The sequence below is a fragment of the Xenopus tropicalis genome, chromosome 8, assembly GCF_000004195.4.
Source record: "Xenopus tropicalis strain Nigerian chromosome 8, UCB_Xtro_10.0, whole genome shotgun sequence".
NCBI classification, from domain to species: domain Eukaryota; kingdom Metazoa; phylum Chordata; class Amphibia; order Anura; family Pipidae; genus Xenopus; species Xenopus tropicalis.
The window spans coordinates 121,226,409-121,248,117 of NC_030684.2; the positions used below are offsets into that span (position 1 = coordinate 121,226,409).

The 21,709-nt window shown below is 39.7% G+C and overlaps 1 protein-coding gene across 2 annotated transcripts; it reads right to left on the reverse strand.

Annotated features, from left to right (window-relative positions):
* Positions 1-18: 18 nt before the first annotated feature.
* Positions 19-21,466, reverse strand: LOC100485231 (butyrophilin subfamily 2 member A2-like). Of its 2 annotated transcripts, none has more exons than XM_012969202.3 (12): positions 21,254-21,466; positions 20,024-20,085; positions 19,622-19,692; positions 17,778-18,125; positions 12,658-12,933; positions 12,153-12,284; positions 10,820-10,840; positions 7,858-7,878; positions 7,298-7,318; positions 3,913-3,933; positions 2,697-2,729; positions 19-1,450 (listed from the first exon to the last, which is right to left on the reverse strand). In XM_012969202.3, the coding sequence occupies exons 2-12, from the start codon at positions 20,056-20,058 to the stop codon at positions 963-965; spliced, it is 1,467 nt and encodes a 488-aa protein (XP_012824656.2). In that variant the 5' UTR covers positions 20,059-20,085; positions 21,254-21,466; the 3' UTR covers positions 19-962. The 2 variants fall into 2 exon arrangements, with proteins under 2 accessions (XP_012824656.2, XP_002937434.3); XM_002937388.5 differs by having other exon boundaries at positions 20,024-20,109.
* Positions 21,467-21,709: the final 243 nt, after the last annotated feature.

A 21,709-nucleotide genomic window follows, 5' to 3' on the forward strand; every position in this document is an offset into this window, starting at 1 on the left:
TTAGAGATCTATTACCTATAGGTTTTTATCATTGGTCCATTTATTGTACAAATCATTCATATACAAATGTTTACTTTGGCAATATACAACAACATCTTAGCATCAGGTTTGATCTGGTCAAAATAGGCATTTTAAGTACACAGAGGCCCAAACAGCCTCCACCATTCCAATAAATAGTGAGTGTCTATGGCATCTTATAGCAGCCCCTTTGGCATTTGCCTGAATCCACAGATTGTCAGTCTGGACCTGGTGAGAACTAAACTACCATCGAAAAATAATATATAGGTTTATGAATGAGGCAGGTATCATGTAAGTAACAAACTATTTCCATGTACAACATAAAAGTTGTGTTGCATTTTACAACAGAAACCAGTTAAGCACAGAAAACCAAGAGTTAAAACTTTATTGGGATCTGGACCAGGTAAGGTGGACAACCCTGAGGACTAATTGACCTACCCTTTTCATCCCCATGGTGGTGCCTTGCTGTCTTTATCCTGCCCGCACTCTGCTGAGGTGGGAAAAAACAGTGAACGCTGCTTGCTCTGCAATATCATCCATTGTACCTGCTGAATAATTGCTATATCTCTATCAAACTGTGAGTATTACCAACCCTGAAATCTTGATTCATTTGTTTGGGACAAATTAAATACTACTTCAGTTTTGCTTCAAGAGCTCTTGGAGTCCTTGGTTTCTTTCATTGCATTCATACATTTACATCTGGCAGTGAGAAGGCGCAGTTCTACTACACCATTCCTAACGTAATCCTTCCCCTTAGTGAAGGCCCATCCTGTGGAAGAGGAGTCTAATGTACCCCGTGCTCTATCACTAGCTGGACTTTTGTCTTATATAGCCAAAAGGGGGTTACAGTGCTTGATATACATAGTGCCAACATGTTCAACATTACTTCTACTGAAGAACATTTCTCAGTGCAGAATTAGTCCAACATTCAGGTCAACTGCTCTTCAACTTAGAATTTTTATTTCCCCATCCTTTAAGACTTCAAAAAAGAAAAACACCTCCTCATCAGGATTAAACTGTATATCAACTCTGTGCAGTGTATCCAGTGCAACGATTGCCATGTGTCCTACACTGCAGTCTAAAAATATTTTGAGAGTGATGGGACTGATTTCCTTCTGAGAAGAAATGAGTTGTTTATGGTGTTCCCAAAGTCTAATTGCATACATCCCATCATCTCCATTAAAGTGCACGGCCCCTTTCCTCACTGCCGATTTTTTGGCAATGCCAACAGAACATATTTCACTGTCAGCCTCAACATCAAGGCGATGTTTCCCACTTTGGTACGACTGAGTGCTGAGAACACCGCGACAGAAATCAAATCTCTTGTCGTTATCAGGTATATCTTGTTTTTTGGATGTATTTTTCACTGTCTTTCCATCTTCAGAAACATCGAGGAATGGATGAGCACTCTCTGGATCCATGGTTACACACTCTATTATGGAAAGGAACATACTCAAAAGGTTATTTGCAAGATATTACGTTCTCCATAGACACAGTTATAAAAGAACTGTCCTTTCAATCACTAGGAAAGCTGTTACTGCAGCCTGAGGGATATATTTCTGTAGAAAAAAAAACTCCTCTATGTCTTTTTACTTTAATGTTGGAACTAGGGATGCACCAAACCTACTTTTTTTTGGGTTCGACCAAACCTAACCCATCCAGGACCGAATCCTAATTAGCATATGCCAATTAGGATCGGGAAGGGTCAAAAGTTGTAACCCTTTCCGAATGCTAATAAGCATATGTTAATTAGGATTCGGTTCGTCAGGGACCGTGGATTCGGCCGAAACCGAATGCATCAAAAAAAAGCTGGATTCGGCCCTAATCCCGAACCAAATCCGGGATTCGGTGCATCACTAGTTGGAACATCAGCCTATAATTAACACACAAGGCTTTTTTAGGTGTCTCCCGTTTTTCACAACTGGCTTAACCTTTTAATCCCTTTGGCTCCGTTTGTCTATAGGATTGAGGCTTGGCGCCCAAACCCATTTCTACTGGTGAGTGTCCACTAAACAACACCCATGGGGGGTTAATTCTAATTTTTCAAATGGTAGAACATTATTTTATATATATATATATATATATAGTGAAGAACTCCGTTTAATAAAAAGGGTTGGGCAACATTCATGGAGATCAAAGGAGAGTCAGTTTTGTTGTAGTTCAATTTATCCCAGTAACAGAGGGTTGCATTTTGTTGGATTTGTACTGTTTCCCTATTTTTGGTATTAGGAAGTGTGTTACTCTGTCAACTGACAACTATACTTCCTATTGGATGAATCAGTTACAGCAGTGATCCCCAACCAGTGGCTCAGGGGCAACATGTTGCTCCCCAACCCCTTGGGTGTTGCTCTCAGTGCCCCCAAACCAGGGAGTTATTTTTGAATTCCTGACTTGGGGGCAAGTTTTGGTTGAATAAAAACAAGATTTACTACCAAATAAAGCCCCTGTAAGCTGATAGTGTGCATAGAGGCCCCTAATAGCCAATCTTAGCCCTTATTTGGCTCCTCCATGAACTTTTATGGTGCTTGTGTTGCTCTCCAAGTCTTTTTACATTTGACTGTGGCTCACAATGTATAGTCACAATCGATGGTGTTGTTCAAACATCTCTAACTAAAATAATATTTTTAACAGTTTCAGTATTTAATACTGTAGGTAACTAATTTAACCAGATCATTTACCTTTAGTGACATTTAAAAAATTCTTCAAAATATCTGGAAAAAAGTGACATAAACAAGAGCTTGGTGTTATTTTCGGACGTTAATATAAAATAATTAAATGTAAATAAAATTAAAATGGATTGATCATATAAAAATATCAAGTTGAGCCCTTAGTACTGACTCAAAGAAAGATCTTGTGCAAATATTTTATTTATAGGAAAATCAGAATGTCTGCTCACATATGGAATCACATATGAGGAGCACTCAGACATCCCATCCATTGACTTAAATGGAAGTCTAGTAGAATTTCTGCAATGATAGAAGTTACAAATACATACAATTGGACTGTTGTACCACTTAACAACTGATAAGTAGGAATAGCACACCAAGGGGCAGATTTACTAATCCACAAACGGATTGAAAGTGTCCAAATGCGGTTTTTTTCGTAATGATCGGTATTTTGCGACTTTTTCGTAAATTGTCGCGACTTTTTCGTAGCCGTTTGCCTGCCGTTTACGAGCGCTCAATACAAAAAAGTGGCGACAATTCACGCAAGTCGTAACGGCTACGAAAAAGTCGCGACAATTCACACAAGTCGTAATGGCTAGGAAAAAGTCGCGACAATTCACGAAAAAGTCACAACGGCGACGAAAAAAATCGCAAAAAATACGAAAAAGTTGCAAAATGTTCGTTTCCCATCCGATTTTTTCCCATTCGGGATTCGGATTCGTGGATTAGTAAATCAGCCCCCAAGTATTACGTAATGCAAATGGTGCTCACTGCCGGGGTATATCCATTATTGCACAAAACAAAAAATATATAGTAAATAAATAACCATATAATATAATTATATCGTGAATAAAGTACCCCTATTGTAAAATATAGGGATATTATAAGTCACAGAGGAGTTCCATGACCATATAAATACAGGTTGTGTAACTCATAGGTGACTTCTATTATCCTCATATTTTACAACGGGGGTACTGTATTTATTATAATACACAAAATTTAGTGAGTCATGTGACAGAAATTACTTCACTAAGCTCCGATTATAACTGATGACATCAATAAGCACCATTTATAAAGATATCATTTATAGTTTGGTCCCACAGGGAAATAACCAAACTGTATATTATATAATAATAACATTCATTTTATCAAGTCCTCATTGAAATGGCTTGTGTTGACTCGCAGGAAATTGTGGGCTTAGAAAGAGATTACTAAGGGTATAACTTACCAAATGTTTTCTGCATTTCATCTGGAAAAGAAAAGTTCTAATTAAGAGACATCCCAGAGCAGCATTTATTCCTTATCTTAATAAATAATTTTAAATAAACTTTTCTATAGTAAAAATCTGAATTTTGGTCACGATATGAGAAAATGTCATAAAATGCCCTCCTTAGAGTAAGAAGACCCCTTATCTGGAAAACCCCAGGGCCCCGAGCATCCTGAATAACAGGTTCCATATCTGTACTGTCATTTTCTGGTTTAGTAAACCTTTGTACATGTATGAGTGCCTGCTGACTACAATCTGTATCAAAACTTCCAGATAAATCAGTAATATAAATATACAGTGTCACATAAATCAATCCTAGGGCAAAAAAAATTAATGATATAAATGATAAAATATAATTTCATTAAAATGGATTAATCCCTTTTGGGAAGCATGTATATTGGGACGAATAAAAAAATTCTTATTTTTTCTAAGTTTTCGTACTGTGCGTATTTTTTGCGACTTTTCGTTAATTTTTTTCGTACTTTGCGACAAATTGCACAACAAAATCCAATTCGTCGCAACGAGTACAAAAGTTTTGGATTAATTCAAGCTTCGGTATTGTGACTTTCCTTGGGCCGGGTTGGAGCTGCAGAGTGCCATTGAGCCCTATGGGAGACTTTCCTTGGGCCATGTTGGAGCTGCAGAGTGCCATTGAGCCCTATGGGAGACTTTCCTTGGGCCAGGTTGGAGCTGCAGAGTGCCATTGAGCCCTATGGGAGACTTTCCTTGGGCCGGGTTGGAGCTGCAGAGTGCCATTGAGTCCTATGGGAGACTTTCCTTGGGCCGGGTTGGAGCTGCAGAGTGCCATTGAGCCCTATGGGAGACTTTCCTTGGGCCGGGTTGGAGCTGCAGAGTGCCATTGAGCCCTATGGGAGACTTTCCTTGGGCCGGGTTGGAGCTGCAGAGTGCCATTGAGCCCTATGGGAGACTTTCCTTGGGCCAGGTTGGAGCTGCAGAGTGCCATTGAGCCCTATGGGAGACTTTCCTTGGGCCGGGTTGGAGCTGCAGAGTGCCATTGAGCCCTATGGGAGACTTTCCTTGGGCCGGGTTGGAGCTGCAGAGTGCCATTGAGCCCTATGGGAGACTTTCCTTGGGCCAGGTTGGAGCTGCAGAGTGCCATTGAGCCCTATGGGAGACTTTCCTTGGGCCAGGTTGGAGCTGCAGAGTGCCATTGAGCCCTATGGGAGACTTTCCTTGGGCCAGGTTGGAGCTGCAGAGTGCCATTGAGCCCTATGGGAGACTTTTCTTGGGCCAGGTTGGAGCTGCAGGGTCCATTGAGCCCTATGGGAGACTTTCCTTGGGCTGGGTTGGAGCTGCAGAGTGCCATTGAGCCCTATGGGAGACTTTCCTTGGGCCAGGTTGGAGCTGCAGAGTGCCATTGAGCCCTATGGGAGACTTTTCTTGGGCCAGGTTGGAGCTGCAGGGTCCATTGAGCCCTATGGGAGACTTTCCTTGGGCCGGGTTGGAGCTGCAGAGTGCCATTGAGCCCTATGGGAGACTTTCCTTGGGCCGGGTTGGAGCTGCAGAGTGCCATTGAGCCCTATGGGAGACTTTCCTTGGGCCAGGTTGGAGCTGCAGAGTGCCATTGAGCCCTATGGGAGACTTTGCTTGGGCCGGGTTGGAGCTGCAGAGTGCCATTGAGCCCTATGGGAGACTTTCCTTGGGCCGGGTTGGAGCTGCAGAGTGCCATTGAGCCCTATGGGAGACTTTCCTTGGGCCGGGTTGGAGCTGCAGAGTGCCATTGAGCCCTATGGGAGACTTTCCTTGGGCCAGGTTGGAGCTGCAGAGTGCCATTGAGCCCTATGGGAGGCTTTCCTTGGGCCGGGTTGGAGCTGCAGAGTGCCATTGAGCCCTATGGGAGACTTTCCTTGGGCCGGGTTGGAGCTGCAGAGTGCCATTGAGCCCTATGGGAGAGTTTCCTTGGGCCGGGTTGGAGCTGCAGAGTGCCATTGAGCCCTATGGGAGACTTTCCTTGGGCCGGGTTGGAGCTGCAGAGGGCCATTGAGTCCTATGGGAGACTTTCCTTGGGACAGGTTGGAGCTGCAGAGTGCCATTGAGTCCTATGGGAGACTTTCCTTGGGCCGGGTTGGAGCTGCAGAGTGCCATTGAGCCCTATGGGAGACTTTCCTTGGGCCGGGTTGGAGCTGCAGAGTGCCATTGAGCCCTATGGGAGACTTTCCTTGGGCCGGGTTGGAGCTGCAGAGTGCCATTGAGCCCTATGGGAGACTTTCCTTGGGCCGGGTTGGAGCTGCAGAGTGCCATTGAGCCCTATGGGAGACTTTCCTTGGGCCGGGTTGGAGCTGCAGAGTGCCATTGAGCCCTATGGGAGACTTTTCTTGGGTCGGGTTGGAGCTGCAGAGTGCCATTGAGCCCTATGGGAGACTTTCCTTGGGCCGGGTTGGAGCTGCAGAGTGCCATTGAGCCCTATGGGAGACTTTCCTTGGGCCAGGTTGGAGCTGCAGAGTGCAATTGATTCCTATGGGAGGCTTCCAAAATCATGCACAGAAGGTTCAAAGTCGGAAAGGTTTTCCTGCTGTTTACGATCGTTCGGATATGAAAATTTTGTGACTTTCGGATCCCCAATATGATATTATCGTGACTATTACGATTTTTTCGTAAGCATTTTCGTGACATTTCCGATCATCAGAAATTATCCTATCTAATCCGAATTTTACCCATTCGTGAATTTACCCTTTCATGAATCAGCCCCAAAGTGTCCTTAATCAAAACATTGTGAATACTGAGATATATAAAAGTTTTAAAAGCTATAGTTGGCCGATCCCTGTCTAGATAGCGTTTGGGCAGGCTGTCGTTGTGGCCCAATATGAACCAATAAGCTACTGATTTCTTCTGGAGAGGCTAATTTGGCAGCTAATGCTGGCCCCTATGTGGCCATGAAGTTTGAAATTCTACCAAAAATGATTGCATTTGTCTTAACTTCCACTTAATATAAATAAGATAATAAGAATGGGGATAATTATATAGTAAATAATATGAGGATATTAGAAGTCACTGAGGAGTTCCATGACCATATATACAGGTCATGGAACTCCGAGGTGATTCTAATATCATCATATTTTACAACAGGGGGTACGTTATGTATTATAATACAAGTTTAGTGAGTCATGACATCACTAAACTCGGATTATAACTGATGACATCACTAAGCACTGTTTATATGAATATAACTTATGGTTTGGTCCCACAGGGAAATAACCAAACTGTATATTATATAATAATAACATTCATTTAATTAAGTCCTCATTTAAATGGCTTGTGTTGACTCACAGGAAATTGTGTGTTTAGGAGATTATTAACAACCTAATAAGGGTATAATGTAACTTACCAAATGTTTTATGCTTTTCATCTGGAAAAAAAAAGTTTTAATTAAGAGACATCCCAAAGCAGCATTTATTCTTTCTTGTAATAAATCATTTTAAATAAACTTTTCTATGGTGAAAATGTATCAAACATGGGCAGATAAGATGTAGAATAGGTCTGAAGGCCCAGAATTGTCAGCTGAAATCTGCCCATGTATGGCCACCTATGGGGGCAGGTAAGAGTCCTATTAGGGACATAGTTCAATAGAGGGAGCTGCCTTAAAAAAGTGATGGGTTATATGCGAATTGTGGAACTGGTGGGAGATTGGGCAGATTATTGTCATGCTGGGAGAGTATATGGGTAAACCCTAAATACTGGTAATATATATATATATAATTTATCTGAAAACACAATATGGTCTAATTGTTGTTGTTGGTAAAAAAGGAATATATTACACTGAAATAAATATTTACATTTTACCAAATAATATATTTGCAAACAATCCTATCATAAAATGTATACTTCCATTTGATTCTACTTCCTTTATTAGAAATAAATGTAAATAAAAAATGCTGAATTACTCACCAAAGCTCTTAATCAATTGTTCTGAAAATAAAAATAAAGTCTATTAAATGGCGGAAACATTGCCCTTATGGAAGCTTCACTCGGAAAGACTAAGCAACATAGAGAAACACTGACTTGTCTTTTGGGTTTAACATTTAAATTAAGCGTCATGCAAAAGCTAGCTTTAATACCCAATGGCTTGCTTTAGGTAAAGATCAATACTTTATTTCCAGCTAAATTTTAGAACCAAAACTAAGGTTCCTGAGTGTATGTATGCAAATAAACAAATGGAATCCTGGGAACAAGTCCCAAAGAAAATCTCATTTACATGGGTTTATCCTATAGGCTAAAGCTCACCCACTGGGTTTTTAAAAAACAAGCCATGATAATAGCTGATCAGATTCCCAACTACAGACCGGTTTTGCCCTTCTTGGGTCTCATCAGTGTACTGCAGGGTTTTCATACACAGATAAATAACAAAATGTTAAGGAGACCGCCTCACATGTATGTGTATATTGAATCTGATGAGAGAACCCTGCACCACACTTATGAGTCTTTAGTCACCCCAGTGGGTGAGCTTTAGTCCATAGGATCAGGGCCGCCATCAGGGGGGCACAGGGGGGACAATCGTCCCAGGCCCGGGCCCCCTTTAATCAAGTCCGGGCCCCGTCTTCTTTGCGTCCTTCGCTATGTGCCGCGGCTGCCTTCTACTTCCGCGCTTTTATAAGGTTGCGCCCCGTGCGTGCTGACGTCACACACACGGGTCGCAACCTTATAAAAGCGCAGAAGTAGAAGGGAGCCGCGGCCCATAGCGAAGGACGCAACCAAAGACGAGGCCCGGACTTGATTAAAGGGGGCCCGAGAGCGGCCCCCCCTTTAAAGCTAAACACGCCCGGGTCTCTTCAAGTATCCTTTCTATTTTGATTTACCCCTGTAATATGACAAATAAAAAATGGCAAATAAAAAACAAATACAAAAATATTGTAGAAGGGATATAATATGGGTAACTCATTTTTTTAAAAAAAAGTCAGATGTTGAGAAGCATGTCGCAAAAATAACAGTGTGGAAACTAAAATGCAGTGGAATTTTTTTTTTTTTTACCCGTTAACACTTTTTTAGTTAATTGTGTGGGTTATGTGTTTTTTTATTTCATTTTTTTAACATTGGTTTGAAATTACAAAGCATGAGTAATTCAAGTAAGATGAAAAGCAGGTCATGTAGCACTTTGTGTGATATTGCATGAATGCAGTGCAGACTGGAATGATTTTTTTTTTTTTGGACAGGTTCCAGGTGGGGGGGAGCCAGAGGATGCTAGGGGTGCCCTGGGGGAAGCAGGAGGATGTAGGGGGGGAGCAGGAGTATGCTTGTGGGGGGCCTGGGGGGAGCCAGAGGATGCTTGGGGGGCCTGGGAGGAAGCAGAAGGATGCTGGGGGGTTGGAGCAGGAGGATGATTGGGTGGCCTGGGAAGAAACAGGAGGATGCTGGGAGGGAGTGAAAGGAAGCAGGGAGCAGGCCATAGTAATTTGGGGGAGGACCACCAATGTTTTAGGGGGCCCTAGGCTGGCTAGCAATGGTTTAGGGGGTACCTGCCCTGGCACCAATGCAAAACGCAATAACCGGCCACCAATGTCTGTATGTCCTTTGTATTGATGGGAGGGGGGTGTGAGGAGTGGGGCCCCGAAAATTTGGTTGTGAGGGGCCCCGTGATTTCTGATGGCGGCCCTGCATAGGATAAACTCATGTAAATGGTATTTTCTTGGAGCTCTTTGGGGCTAGTTACCAGAAATCCTTGTGAAAGAGGATTATAATTGTAAGCTACAATATATGAACTGCCAGGCTGCTATTGACCATAGTATATATGGCAGTGGCCCCTGAGTGTTAGTGCCCTTGATTCTACATTTTCACTTTCCATCCAATTCATTGAAGTCCCAGTGGTGGCAAATCAGCCACCACTCAAAATATTCAGTGCTTTATTTGTGCAACTGGCTTGCACAAAGGCCATTTCTTATACTCAATTACAAAGCAATTGCAGACAAAGAAATTTGTTTTCCTCGTCTCTATCTCTTGTTTCCAACTTTCCATTATTTGAGAAAAAAATTAAGAAATATCTATAACAGAAAAATCTCCAGCAACAGTGCCAGCAAAAGTACACCAACTGAATTCATTTTAATCATACTGCCTGACCATCTGGTCACGTATTTGTCTTTTTGGTTTCAGTTTAGTCATCTAACACTATTATTAGCAGATTGCGGTTGGTCTGGCCAAACTGAACATTTCAGCTGACAATGCGCCTTCTCAATGGAAATGGAAAGGTACATGAGCAGCATCACCATCTCTCACTTTGCTGACTCCTGATTTTTCCCATCTCATTACTTTGTGTCTCATTACCCCCTCATTCTTTTACATTGTAAACTCAATTTAGCCTGTCTGATGTATATACCCATCTATTGTTCAACGCCACAGAATATAAAGAGAGAAATTTCTTAGAGTAGTTCAAGTTCTTCATTTCCAGGAGATCCAAACTTGTAGGCCAAGGCTGCCCAACTCCAAGGTATACTTATAGCCCTCTGCCTGCCTATTTGCTCCATAGATTGCCGTGGGTGACATCTTTAATTTGATATAATTCGGCCAACAAACATGCAGCTTGCCAATTATCTGGCCTACTGCATGAAATGAGTTTTAGGCTATCAGCCTAAATGAATGGAACAATAGTATTTGCCTATTCCCTTGTATGGCAAGTCAGAAAGTATCCACTCCTCCAGCCTGTGAGCCAATCAGTCCAATATCTTGAGGTTCAGCTAATGTATTTGCACCTCTAGACAAGGAAAGAGATTTTGTTCTATTCAAGGCCACACAGTAACATGGAGGAGTACGTACTTTACAATAAACATTTTTAAAAACCTATATTGAATTATATCATAGTGACATGGACAGCAAATGCTTTTAATATATTTTGTCTACTGGTTGCATTTTATGTTCTTACCCTTTTCTGCCTTGTGCTTCACTGCAAAAGAAAGAAAAAAAGTTACTTTAAAAATGTTGCAGATCACATAGTACATGTACATTGGTCAGAAAGCAGATGGTGATGTAAAGACAATAACGCAGCCCTAATTATATTAGACAAGATATTGTCATTTATTGTGTGACTTATTCTGCTGCTATAGGGCCACTACAACTTCTACAACCTAAAGAGGAACATTTATTTGATAAATGTTTTTATATGGTTGACACGCATAATATATATTGGTTAGAGATGTAGCCACAAAGATAATTTGGGTATATTTAATGAAGAGGGATAACTAAACAATGTTAACAGAACACCTGTGAAATAGCTATTGTATGGTGTGTTCATTGAAAGAGGTAGCTTGAGATATCACAATATCCCAAATAAATTAGAACCAGTTTGATTGTGAGATAACTATGGTTATCTGTGTTCCTAAAAAGGTTATTTGTATACCCTTATAAAAAATACCCCTTATATTACCTTAAAGGAACAGTAACACCAAAAATGAATGTGTAAAAGTAATTACAGGTACAATATAATATAGTGTTGCACTGGTACAACTGGATATTACATTGTAATATAAGTACAGGTATAGGACCCATTATCCAGAATGCTAGGGACCAAGGGTATTCCGGATAAGGGGTCTTTCCGTAATTTGGATCTCAATACCTTAAGTATAATAAAAAAGCAATAAAACATTAATTAAACCCAATAGGTTTGTTTTGCATCCAATAAGGATTAATTATATCTTAGTTGGGATCAATTACAAGGTTCTGTTTTATTTCTACATAGAAAAAGGAAATCAGTTTTAAAATTCTGAATTATTTGATTAAAATGGAGTCTATGGGAGACGGGCATTCTGTAATTCGGAGCTTTCTGGATAACGGGTTTCCGGATAAGGGGTCCGATACCTGTACTGACAAGAATATCTAGTATGTATGTAGCGCTGTACAATCTTGCAAGACTGTATACAGAATTACACACAGGGAGGAGAAGTGTTATAATAAATACAATAAATAAGTATAAATACACAGGGAATAAGTGCCATGTGGTATGAGACACAGTAGGAAGGAGGTCCCTGCCCCGTAGAGCTTCTGGATGCCAGAATGGGTGCCTATCTACTGCTTTAGGCCCCGCCAGGCGCAGCTAAAACCCTGAATGTGTGAACCTTGTGCCTGTAACATTAGTAAGACATGAATATAAGCAAGGCTGGATTTGAGAACAGGGAGCTCCAAGGCCGCCCCCTTTCGCCCTTAATTCTTGTGTTCATTCACGATCATTTGCTGAATGCATTAAATTAAAACTAATTTACCTTTTGATTCTTGGCTTTTTTTTCCTACTAAAATCAGGATGCTTATGAAGATAGCTCCAAAACTAAAAATGAATGCAGTTATGATTATTGCTCGAGAGACTCCATTACGATTCACTCTTCTGTATAATGTATCTAGAGGAAATTATAGAAAACACAGTACTAACATTATTTGTCATTTTTTTGCAAAAATAAGGAGAGGAGGGGCAATTCATTAACGTCTAGGTTTGATCCCTACTGGGCATCAGCTTCTTATGGATATCACAGCTCCGATGCTGAATTTCTAAAAGTGGCTGGGTGAGGTGGTCAGCACTAGGAAGGTCACCTCAGGGCAACCTGGGGCCCAGAAATGACCCTGGTCTTGGACACTGGGGTCACCATATATATCTAAAAAGCTAGAATGATGAAGCAAGCTAAAAAGAAATGTCCATGTGACATACCCTATAGAAAACAATGGAAGCTATTTGTAGCCTGATTAAAGTTCCCTAAGTGTCAAAGGGCAACTAACCTGAGATCTGAAGAGATGGTTCTCGGACTTCATTTAGCAAGGCATTCCTGATACTGCAGAAGACAATGGTTTTAGAATAGACAGTTATCGATGTCTGGACATGATAAAGTCCTTTTGCATTTAACTGAGAATCCTCTTGTAAAGGCTGTAGACGGTTTCCCTCGCTGTCTCTCCACATCACCTCAGGCCGAGGATACCACCCATCAGATTCACACACGGCTTTAATTCCATCACCAAAATAATCTTCAACCCAAAGAAGAGGGTCAGAACCAATGGCTATCAAAAGAACATAAAGGTAAAAGTAAGACTTCATCAACTTCTGTTAGTTCATTACAGCCAATCAGAAAAAGACGTATTGGGCACCAGTCTGATAGCAGATATATGATTTGCTGCTGTTGATTATTTATAATTGATTTGCGCTATTTATTACTGAAAGCAGTAGTGTTCTGGCAATTATGTTAGACATCTGTCCACTCCAACCTTTATAGATTAGATTTTTGCCTAACTATAATAAAAAACATTTTTTTATTCTATTTTGCCCAGTTTCATTTTTGCACTGAACTGTTCCTTGGAGAATTTGGTAAAATAGTTGATTTCCCCTGTATGGAAAGACGTGGAATTCCCACTAGGGCATATGCTAAAGGGGGCAAATTAAAATTCGGTGTAGTTTTCCAAAAATAAAAATTCACCACATCACCAGAAATTTGCTAAAATAGTATGACGCGTTTGGTGTATTATCTTTGCATTGGCGCACATTTGAAACTTTAATACTACCCCAATTACCAATAATGCCGCCACAAATTTTTGCCAGGTCCAGGTTGGCAAATTAGACAAATTAGAGTGGGCACTTTCGCTTCTCATCATCTATATCATATTCCTCATGCAAATATCCCACATATATTTTTGCTTTATGGTGTTAATTCACACTACCGTACAACTGTACGAGGAAAAAGTGCTGGCATATTTACAGAGTATGTACACCAACAACATTTTGGCACATAACACTTGCAATGGTGTAAGTACTAATTTAAGTAAATATGTAGTCACCAGGAAAATACACATTATTTAGTAAAGAGGAGAAACTTTGCACTTTAGTTCAGTATATTCTATCAGTCCCTTTTCCAAACTCTTGGTGTGTGATGTACAGGTATGGAACCCATTATCCAGAATGCTTGGCATCTGGGGTTTTCCCAGGGGGTCTTTCCCTAACTCAGATCTCCTACCTTACATCTACTAAAAAAATTATTTAAACAGTAATTAAACCCAAAAAGACTCCAATAAGGATTCATTCATCTTAGTTGGGATCAAGTACAGGTACTGTTTTATTATTACAGAGAAAAGGGAATCATTTAACCATTAAATAAACCCAATAGGGCTGTTCTGCCCCCAATAAGGGGTAATTATATCTTAGTTGGGATCAAGTACAGGTACTGTTTTATTATTACAGAGAAAAGGGAATCATTTAACCATTAAATAAACCCAATAGGGCTGTTCTGCCCCCAATAAGGGGTAATTATATCTTAGTTGGGATCAAGTACAGGTACTGTTTTATTATTACAGAGAAAGGGGAATCATTTAACCATGAAATAAACCCAATAGGGCTGTTCTGCCCCCAATAAGGGGTAATTATATCTTAGTTGGGATCAAGTACAGGTACTGTTTTATTATTACAGAGAAAAGGGAATCATTAAACCATTAAATAAACCCAATAGGGCTGTTCTGCCCCCAATAAGGGGTAATTATATCTTAGTTGGGATCAAGTACAGGTACTGTTTTATTATTACAGAAAAAAGGGAATCGTTTAGCCATTAAATAAACCCAATAGGGCTGTTCTGCCCCCAATAAGGGGTAATTATATCTTAGTTGGGTTCAAGTACAGGTACTGTTTTATTATTACAGAGAAAAGGGAATCATTTAACCATTAAATAAACCCAATAGGGCTGTTCTGCCCCCAATAAGGGGTAATTATATCTTAGTTGGGTTCAAGTACAGGTACTGTTTTATTATTACAGAGAAAAGGGAATCATTTAACCATTAAATAAACCCAATAGGGCTGTTCTGCCCCAATAAGGGGTAATTATATCTTAGTTGGGATCAAGTACAGGTACTGTTTTATTATTACAGAAAAAAGGGAATCGTTTAGCCATTAAATAAACCCAATAGGGCTGTTCTGCCCCCAATAAGGGGTAATTATATCTTAGTTGGGATCAAGTACAGGTACTGTTTTATTATTACAGAGAAAAGGGAATCATTTAACCATTAAATAAACCCAATAGGGCTGTTCTGCCCCAATAAGGGGTAATTATATCTTAGTTGGGATCAAGTACAGGTACTGTTTTATTATTACAGAGAAAAGGGAATCATTTAACCATTAAATAAACCCAATAGGGCTGTTCTGCCCCAATAAGGGGTAATTATATCTTAGTTGGGATCAAGTACAGGTACTGTTTTATTATTACAGAGAAAAGGGAATCATTTAACCATTAAATAAACCCAATAGGGCTGTTCTGCCCCAATAAGGGGTAATTATATCTTAGTTGGGATCAAGTACAGGTACTGTTTTATTATTACAGAGAAAAGTGAATCATTTAACCATTAAATAAACCCAATAGGACTGTTCTGCCCCCAATAAGGGGTAATTATATCTTAGTTGGGATCAAGTACAGGTACTGTTTTATTATTACAGAGAAAAGGGAATCATTTAACCATGAAATAAACCCAATAGGGCTGTTCTGCCCCCAATAAGGGGTAATTATATCTTAGTTGGGTTCAAGTACAGGTACTGTTTTATTATTACAGAGAAAAGGGAATAATTTAACCATTAAATAAACCCAATAGGGCTGTTCTGCCCCCAATAAGGGGTAATTATATCTCAGTTGGGATCAAGTACAGGTACTGTTTTATTATTACAGAGAAAAGGGAATCATTTAACCATTAAATAAACCCAATAGGGCTGTTCTGCCCCCAATAAGGGGTAATTATATCTTAGTTGGGATCAAGTACAGGTACTGTTTTATTATTACAGAGAAAAGTGAATCATTTAACCATGAAATAAACCCAATAGGGCTGTTCTGCCCCCAATAAGGGGTAATTATATCTCAGTTGGGATCAAGTACAGGTACTGTTTTATTATTACAGAGAAAAGGGAATCATTTAACCATTAAATAAACCCAATAGGGCTGTTCTGCCCCCAATAAGGGGTAATTATATCTTAGTTGGGATCAAGTACAGGTACTGTTTTATTATTACAGAGAAAAGTGAATCATTTAACCATGAAATAAACCCAATAGGGCTGTTCTGCCCCCAATAAGGGGTAATTATATCTCAGTTGGGATCAAGTACAGGTACTGTTTTATTATTACAGAGAAAAGGGAATCATTTAACCATGAAATAAACCCAATAGGGCTGTTCTGCCCCCAATAAGGGGTAATTATATCTTAGTTGGGATCAAGTACAGGTACTGTTTTATTATTACAGAGAAAAGTGAATCATTTAACCATGAAATAAACCCAATAGGGCTGTTCTGCCCCCAATAAGGGGTAATTATATCTTAGTTGGGTTCAAGTACAGGTACTGTTTTATTATTACAGAGAAAAGGGAATCATTTAACCATTAAATAAACCCAATAGGGCTGTTCTGCCCCCAATAAGGGGTAATTATATCTTAGTTGGGTTCAAGTACAGGTACTGTTTTATTATTACAGAGAAAAGGGAATCATTTAACCATTAAATAAACCCAATAGGGCTGTTCTGCCCCCAATAAGGGGTAATTATATCTTAGTTGGGATCAAGTACAGGTACTGTTTTATTATTACAGAGAAAAGGGAATCATTTAACCATTAAATAAACCCAATAGGGCTGTTCTGCCCCAATAAGGGGTAATTATATCTTAGTTGGGATCAAGTACAGGTACTGTTTTATTATTACAGAGAAAAGGGAATCATTTAACCATTAAATAAACCCAATAGGGCTGTTCTGCCCCCAATAAGGGGTAATTATATCTTAGTTGGGATCAAGTACAGGTACTGTTTTATTATTACAGAGAAAAGGGAATCATTTAACCATTAAATAAACCCAATAGGGCTGTTCTGCCCCCAATAAGGGGTAATTATATCTTAGTTGGGATCAAGTACAGGTACTGTTTTATTATTACAGAGAAAAGGGAATCATTTAACCATTAAATAAACCCAATAGGGCTGTTCTGCCCCAATAAGGGGTAATTATATCTTAGTTGGGATCAAGTACAGGTACTGTTTTATTATTACAGAGAAAAGGGAATCATTTAACCATTGAATAAACCCAATAGGGCTGTTCTGCCCCAATAAGGGGTAATTATATCTTAGTTGGGATCAAGTACAGGTACTGTTTTATTATTACAGAGAAAAGGGAATCATTTAACCATGAAATAAACCCAATAGGGCTGTTCTGCCCCCAATAAGGGGTAATTATATCTTAGTTGGGATCAAGTACAGGTACTGTTTTATTATTACAGAGAAAAGGGAATCATTTAACCATGAAATAAACCCAATACGGCTGTTCTGCCCCCAATAAGGGGTAATTATATCTTAGTTGGGATCAAGTACAAGGTACTGTTTTATTATTACAGAGAAAAAGAAAACTATTTTTAAAAATGTTAATTATTTGATTAAAATGGAGTCTATGGAAGATAACCTTTCTGTAATTCAGAACTTTCTGGATAATGTGTTTCTGGATAAGGGGTCCAATACCTGTACTATGTTCACTAGCTTTTATATCAATGGCCTTCTACCAGTTATTAGGGTTGACGCAACACTCATAGACAGGATATTCAACTGTATATTGCATTTTGCTCTTTTTTGTAACCGAGTAGAAATGTTATAGAGACTTAATTAGAGCTGAATATGAACCATGTGGCCTTCTGAGGCTTTTCTGATTATGTCAATTTGGGTTCTACATTTCCTTTATAAATGGAATGGGCTTGGGTGGGCAGAGAGATGCAGCTATGACCCTTGATCAATTATCTTTGATTTACTTTGATTAGATCTATTTTTTTAATTTAAATCTACTATAGTAGGTGAGTTCGATTATTATTATTATTTACATCAATTTTCATATATAGAGCAAGACACAGAGAGCACTAACCTGATACTTTCATATTTAAATCTGTTTCATCATGGTAGCTTTCAGACTGAAAGTAACAGCGATAAGGTCCATCATCAGTTGGAGTAATATCATAAATAATTAAGGTGGCTTTCCCCTTCATGATATCGTGCTTCAGGAGGTCTGTTCTTCCTTGATACTCCTGCATTTGCCCTTCATTTTCATCCCGACCCCCGCGATAGAGATGTACAAAGTATGAAGACCCAGGCCTGAAAATACCAATCTCCATGCCTTCAGCACTGAGCTCAGGGGAAAGGTGAAAGGACAACACAGCCCTTTGTCCAACAGTTGCCATGATCGTTGCTTCAGTAGGAATGACTTTAAACCGCTCTGTGAGTAATAATAGTATATATTGTTTTATCATTTATACTGTAATATTGCAAATGTCAATAATACTTGTGTATTGTATTAAAGGAAAAAGAAAGCCAAAGTCACTTGGGGGTGCCAAAATGTTAGGCACCCCCAAGTGACTTTGACCACCTACCTTTTACCCCGGGCTGGTGCCCCTGTGAGGAGGGAACAGCACCAGCCCGGGGTAGCTGCCGGCGCTTCCTTCCTTCTGTTTCGCTGCGCGTGCATGCGCAGTAGAGTGAAAAGCCGAACTTAAACATTAAAGTCGGCTTTTCACTCTACTGCGCATGCGCCCACCGCTGGCATTCCGGAAAAGGAAGCCAGGAAGAAGGAAGCGATCCGCTCCAGGTGCCCCGGGCTGGTGCTGTTTTCTCCCAACAGGGGCACCAGCCCGGGGTACGAGGTAAGCGGTTAAAGTCACTTGGGGGTGCCTAACATTTTGGCACCCCCAAGTGACTTTACCTTTCGTTTCCCTTTAACAATGATTATTTCTCATTTATATGTAGTTCTCCCAATAAAATCAATGATTTGTGTTTAATTTTTTCCTCTTTTATTTGGGAATCAGATTCTACCAGGCCTGGACTGGCAATCTGTGGATTCTGGCCAATGCCAGAGGGGCTGCTGTAAGATGCCATAGACCAGTGATCCACAACCAGTGGCTCAGGGGCAACATGTTGCTCCCCAACCCCTTGGCAGCTCTCAGTGCCCCCAAACCAGGGAGTTATTTTTGAATTCCTGACTTGGGGGAGAGTTTTGGTTGAATAAAAATAAAGATTTCCTACCAAATAAAGCCCCTGTAAGCTGATAGTGTGCATAGAGGCCCCTAATAGCCAATCCTAGCCCCTAATAGCCAATCCTTATTTGGCACCTCCATGAACGTTTATGGTGCTTGTGTTGCTCTACAAGTCTTTTTACATTTGATTGTGGCTCATAAGTAAGAAAGGTTGGGGACCCCTGCCATAGACAGTTACTATTTAGTGGGCTGATGAAGGCTATTTGGGCCTCTGTGTACTCTGTTTTTGGGCCTATTTTGAATCCCAATCCAGCCCTTGATTCTATGGTACTATGACTGCATGGCCATAGACTTCTTTTGCCCCCTGACAGTAGACAGACTGGCAGAGCAAACTTTAGCGCAGCTAGCATTTTACATGTGTAGATGCCCCAGCATTATTGCTAAAATATGGGTATGTTTTGTTAGTACACCATTCATTAATACTCCTATTATGTTCATTTATTCTCCCCAGTTAAAGGAAAACTATACCTCCAGAATGAATACCTAACCAACATATACACGTAGTTTATATTATGTAAAGTGATATATATATATATAAGTAAATATTGCCCATTTATATCTTTTGCCTTGAGCCACCATTTAGCGATGGGCTGTGTGCTCCCTCAGAGATCAGCTGACAGGAAATAATGAAACCACCATCACTTTAGCATTGTGTATGGGGCTCTCGTCTTAAGATACTCACCAGTCACTGACATCTGCAGCTTAAGTAAAAGTAATAAAAGGTATAAAACATAGTCCATCCTGCCTTTTACCCTATAGGAAAGTAAAAATTACTCAAATTATGTTTATCTACACAGAAATGCATTATTTACAAGTTATTATTATACACAAGTCTTGGTGAATCGTATGACAGAAGTTACATCACAAAGCACTGATTATAACTGATGACATCACTAAGCACCATTTATAAGGATAGATTTTACGGGATATTCATGCTGTTGTGTATGATAAGGATATATTACACAGTCTGTTTATGCATTTGGGGTATTAGAATTGTATTGTGCATAAGTTTGTACTGAACTTACATGGAACTCCCATATACATGATAGATATGATAGATAGAGAGATAAAGAGCCCATCATACCTTAGATAAGTCCATCTTGTCAACATTGTGATCATTCTTCAACGTCATACTCCAATTCCCTCCTATTGCAGAACAGTTTTCAACCCCTTTAGTTAAATTTATTAACAATGAATTTACATTACTGATACAGTGTTCTCTGAATAAAAGTAATTTCCTTGTAATAATGTTACTTATATGTAATAAAGAGAAGTTTCATTAAAAAAATAACATCCATTTTTATTCCATTCACAAATTAGGGTTTTTAACTATAATATCTTTCAGCTAATTCAATGAAGGAGTCTATGATTTTTATATTATTTATATCCCTTTAGGACCAATTTTTAAATTCACGTGATTGTGAATTTCTTGCTAGTTTCTGATCCACCACACACACAATTATTGTGCTCTTAGATAACATAGCTCTTTCCAACTGGGCCAGATGCTGGCTTCAAATAGATGTTTACAGTCCCCAGGAAGCACAAAGCCTTATATAGACTGTGTATGGACAGACCAATGGCATATTTGTATATTTTAATTCAGTTTGGCCAGTTAACATTTGGTACAATGTGGCTAAAGTGGTCATCAGTGTAAAACAAGGGGTCATCATGTCTAACAGAAGTTAGTTATACTTGTTAAACAAGTATGTCATTAGTCAGATTCTGTAGGTAGGAAGGCCTCTATGCTGAATTACCCAACAACCCGATCAGTTCCGCAAGCTAATGAGCCCCATAACCAAGCTCAGAAGCATTGACAACATAAGCCCCAGCATTCATTGTTGTGTCATAACCTATGGAATGCTGAAATGTAATCAGAAAGATTGTCAGGCAGTTGTGGGGGCAGATTCAGATGAACAAAAATGATTCATTTCCTGGTAATAAGCATGGTCGTGTTAAACAGAAATAGAAAAACAAGAGCCACTCCCTTCGCACTTTCCCCTGCACAACTGCAGCCAACTTTATAGCTTGAGCAGAGCCACTCTTACAGGAAAGATTCACTATTTCACCTAAAAACAATAGTTCTATATAGAGATTTGCTTTTTGTGTAGTGAAGATAAAGCACAAAGGAAATCAGTATACTGAGTCTGGGAACCTGGGCTACCCCTGTATATGTCAGGGACACGGCTGCCAACCTTACAGACCAATGCTACACATTCATTTGCTGCCGTACAGCTAACTGTCAGCTAATTATCTGCTGAACACAATCACAACACACACATATATATATATATATATACGAATCTCTTGTACTTACCGGGATTGTGAGTTACCTGGTGCCCATTTTTGAGGCTCGTCTATTTCTTTTCCACCTGTTATGCACGAAATTCTTGTACTAAATTATTTTCTCTTTCACTTTCATAGGGAAAATGCTCCCGCCCTGAACTATCTCTTAAAGGCAAAGCACTTTTTTTGTGCCTGAGCTCTTTTAATGTTTCTTTTAAAGTTTAAGTTAACTTTTCCTATGTTATAGAATGGCCTATTCTAAACAACATTTCAATTGGTCTTCTTCTGACTTTTTCCAACTTTCAAATGGGGGTCACCGGCCCCCGGCAGCCAAAAGATCTATTGCCCTGCTGAGGCTGCAATTTTATTGTTACTTTATTTTTCTAATTAGGACCTCTCCTATTCATATGATAGTCTCTCATTCAAACCACTCTTTGGTTGCTACAGTAATTTGAACCCTAGCAACCAGATATCTACTGAAATCCCA

Excerpts from the sequence above, each read along its gene's own strand:
- LOC100485231 (XM_012969202.3), bottom strand. The coding sequence starts at position 20,058 with ATGATCACAATGTTGACAAGATGGACTTATCTAAG. Across the intron at positions 3,934-7,297 it reads TGAAAAGCATAAAACATTTG|ATGAAATGCAGAAAACATTT; the intron begins GTAAGTTACATT and ends TTTCTTTTCCAG. Across the intron at positions 1,451-2,696 it reads TTTTTTAAATGTCACTAAAG|AGTGTGTAACCATGGATCCA; the intron begins GTAAATGATCTG and ends TTTCCATAATAG.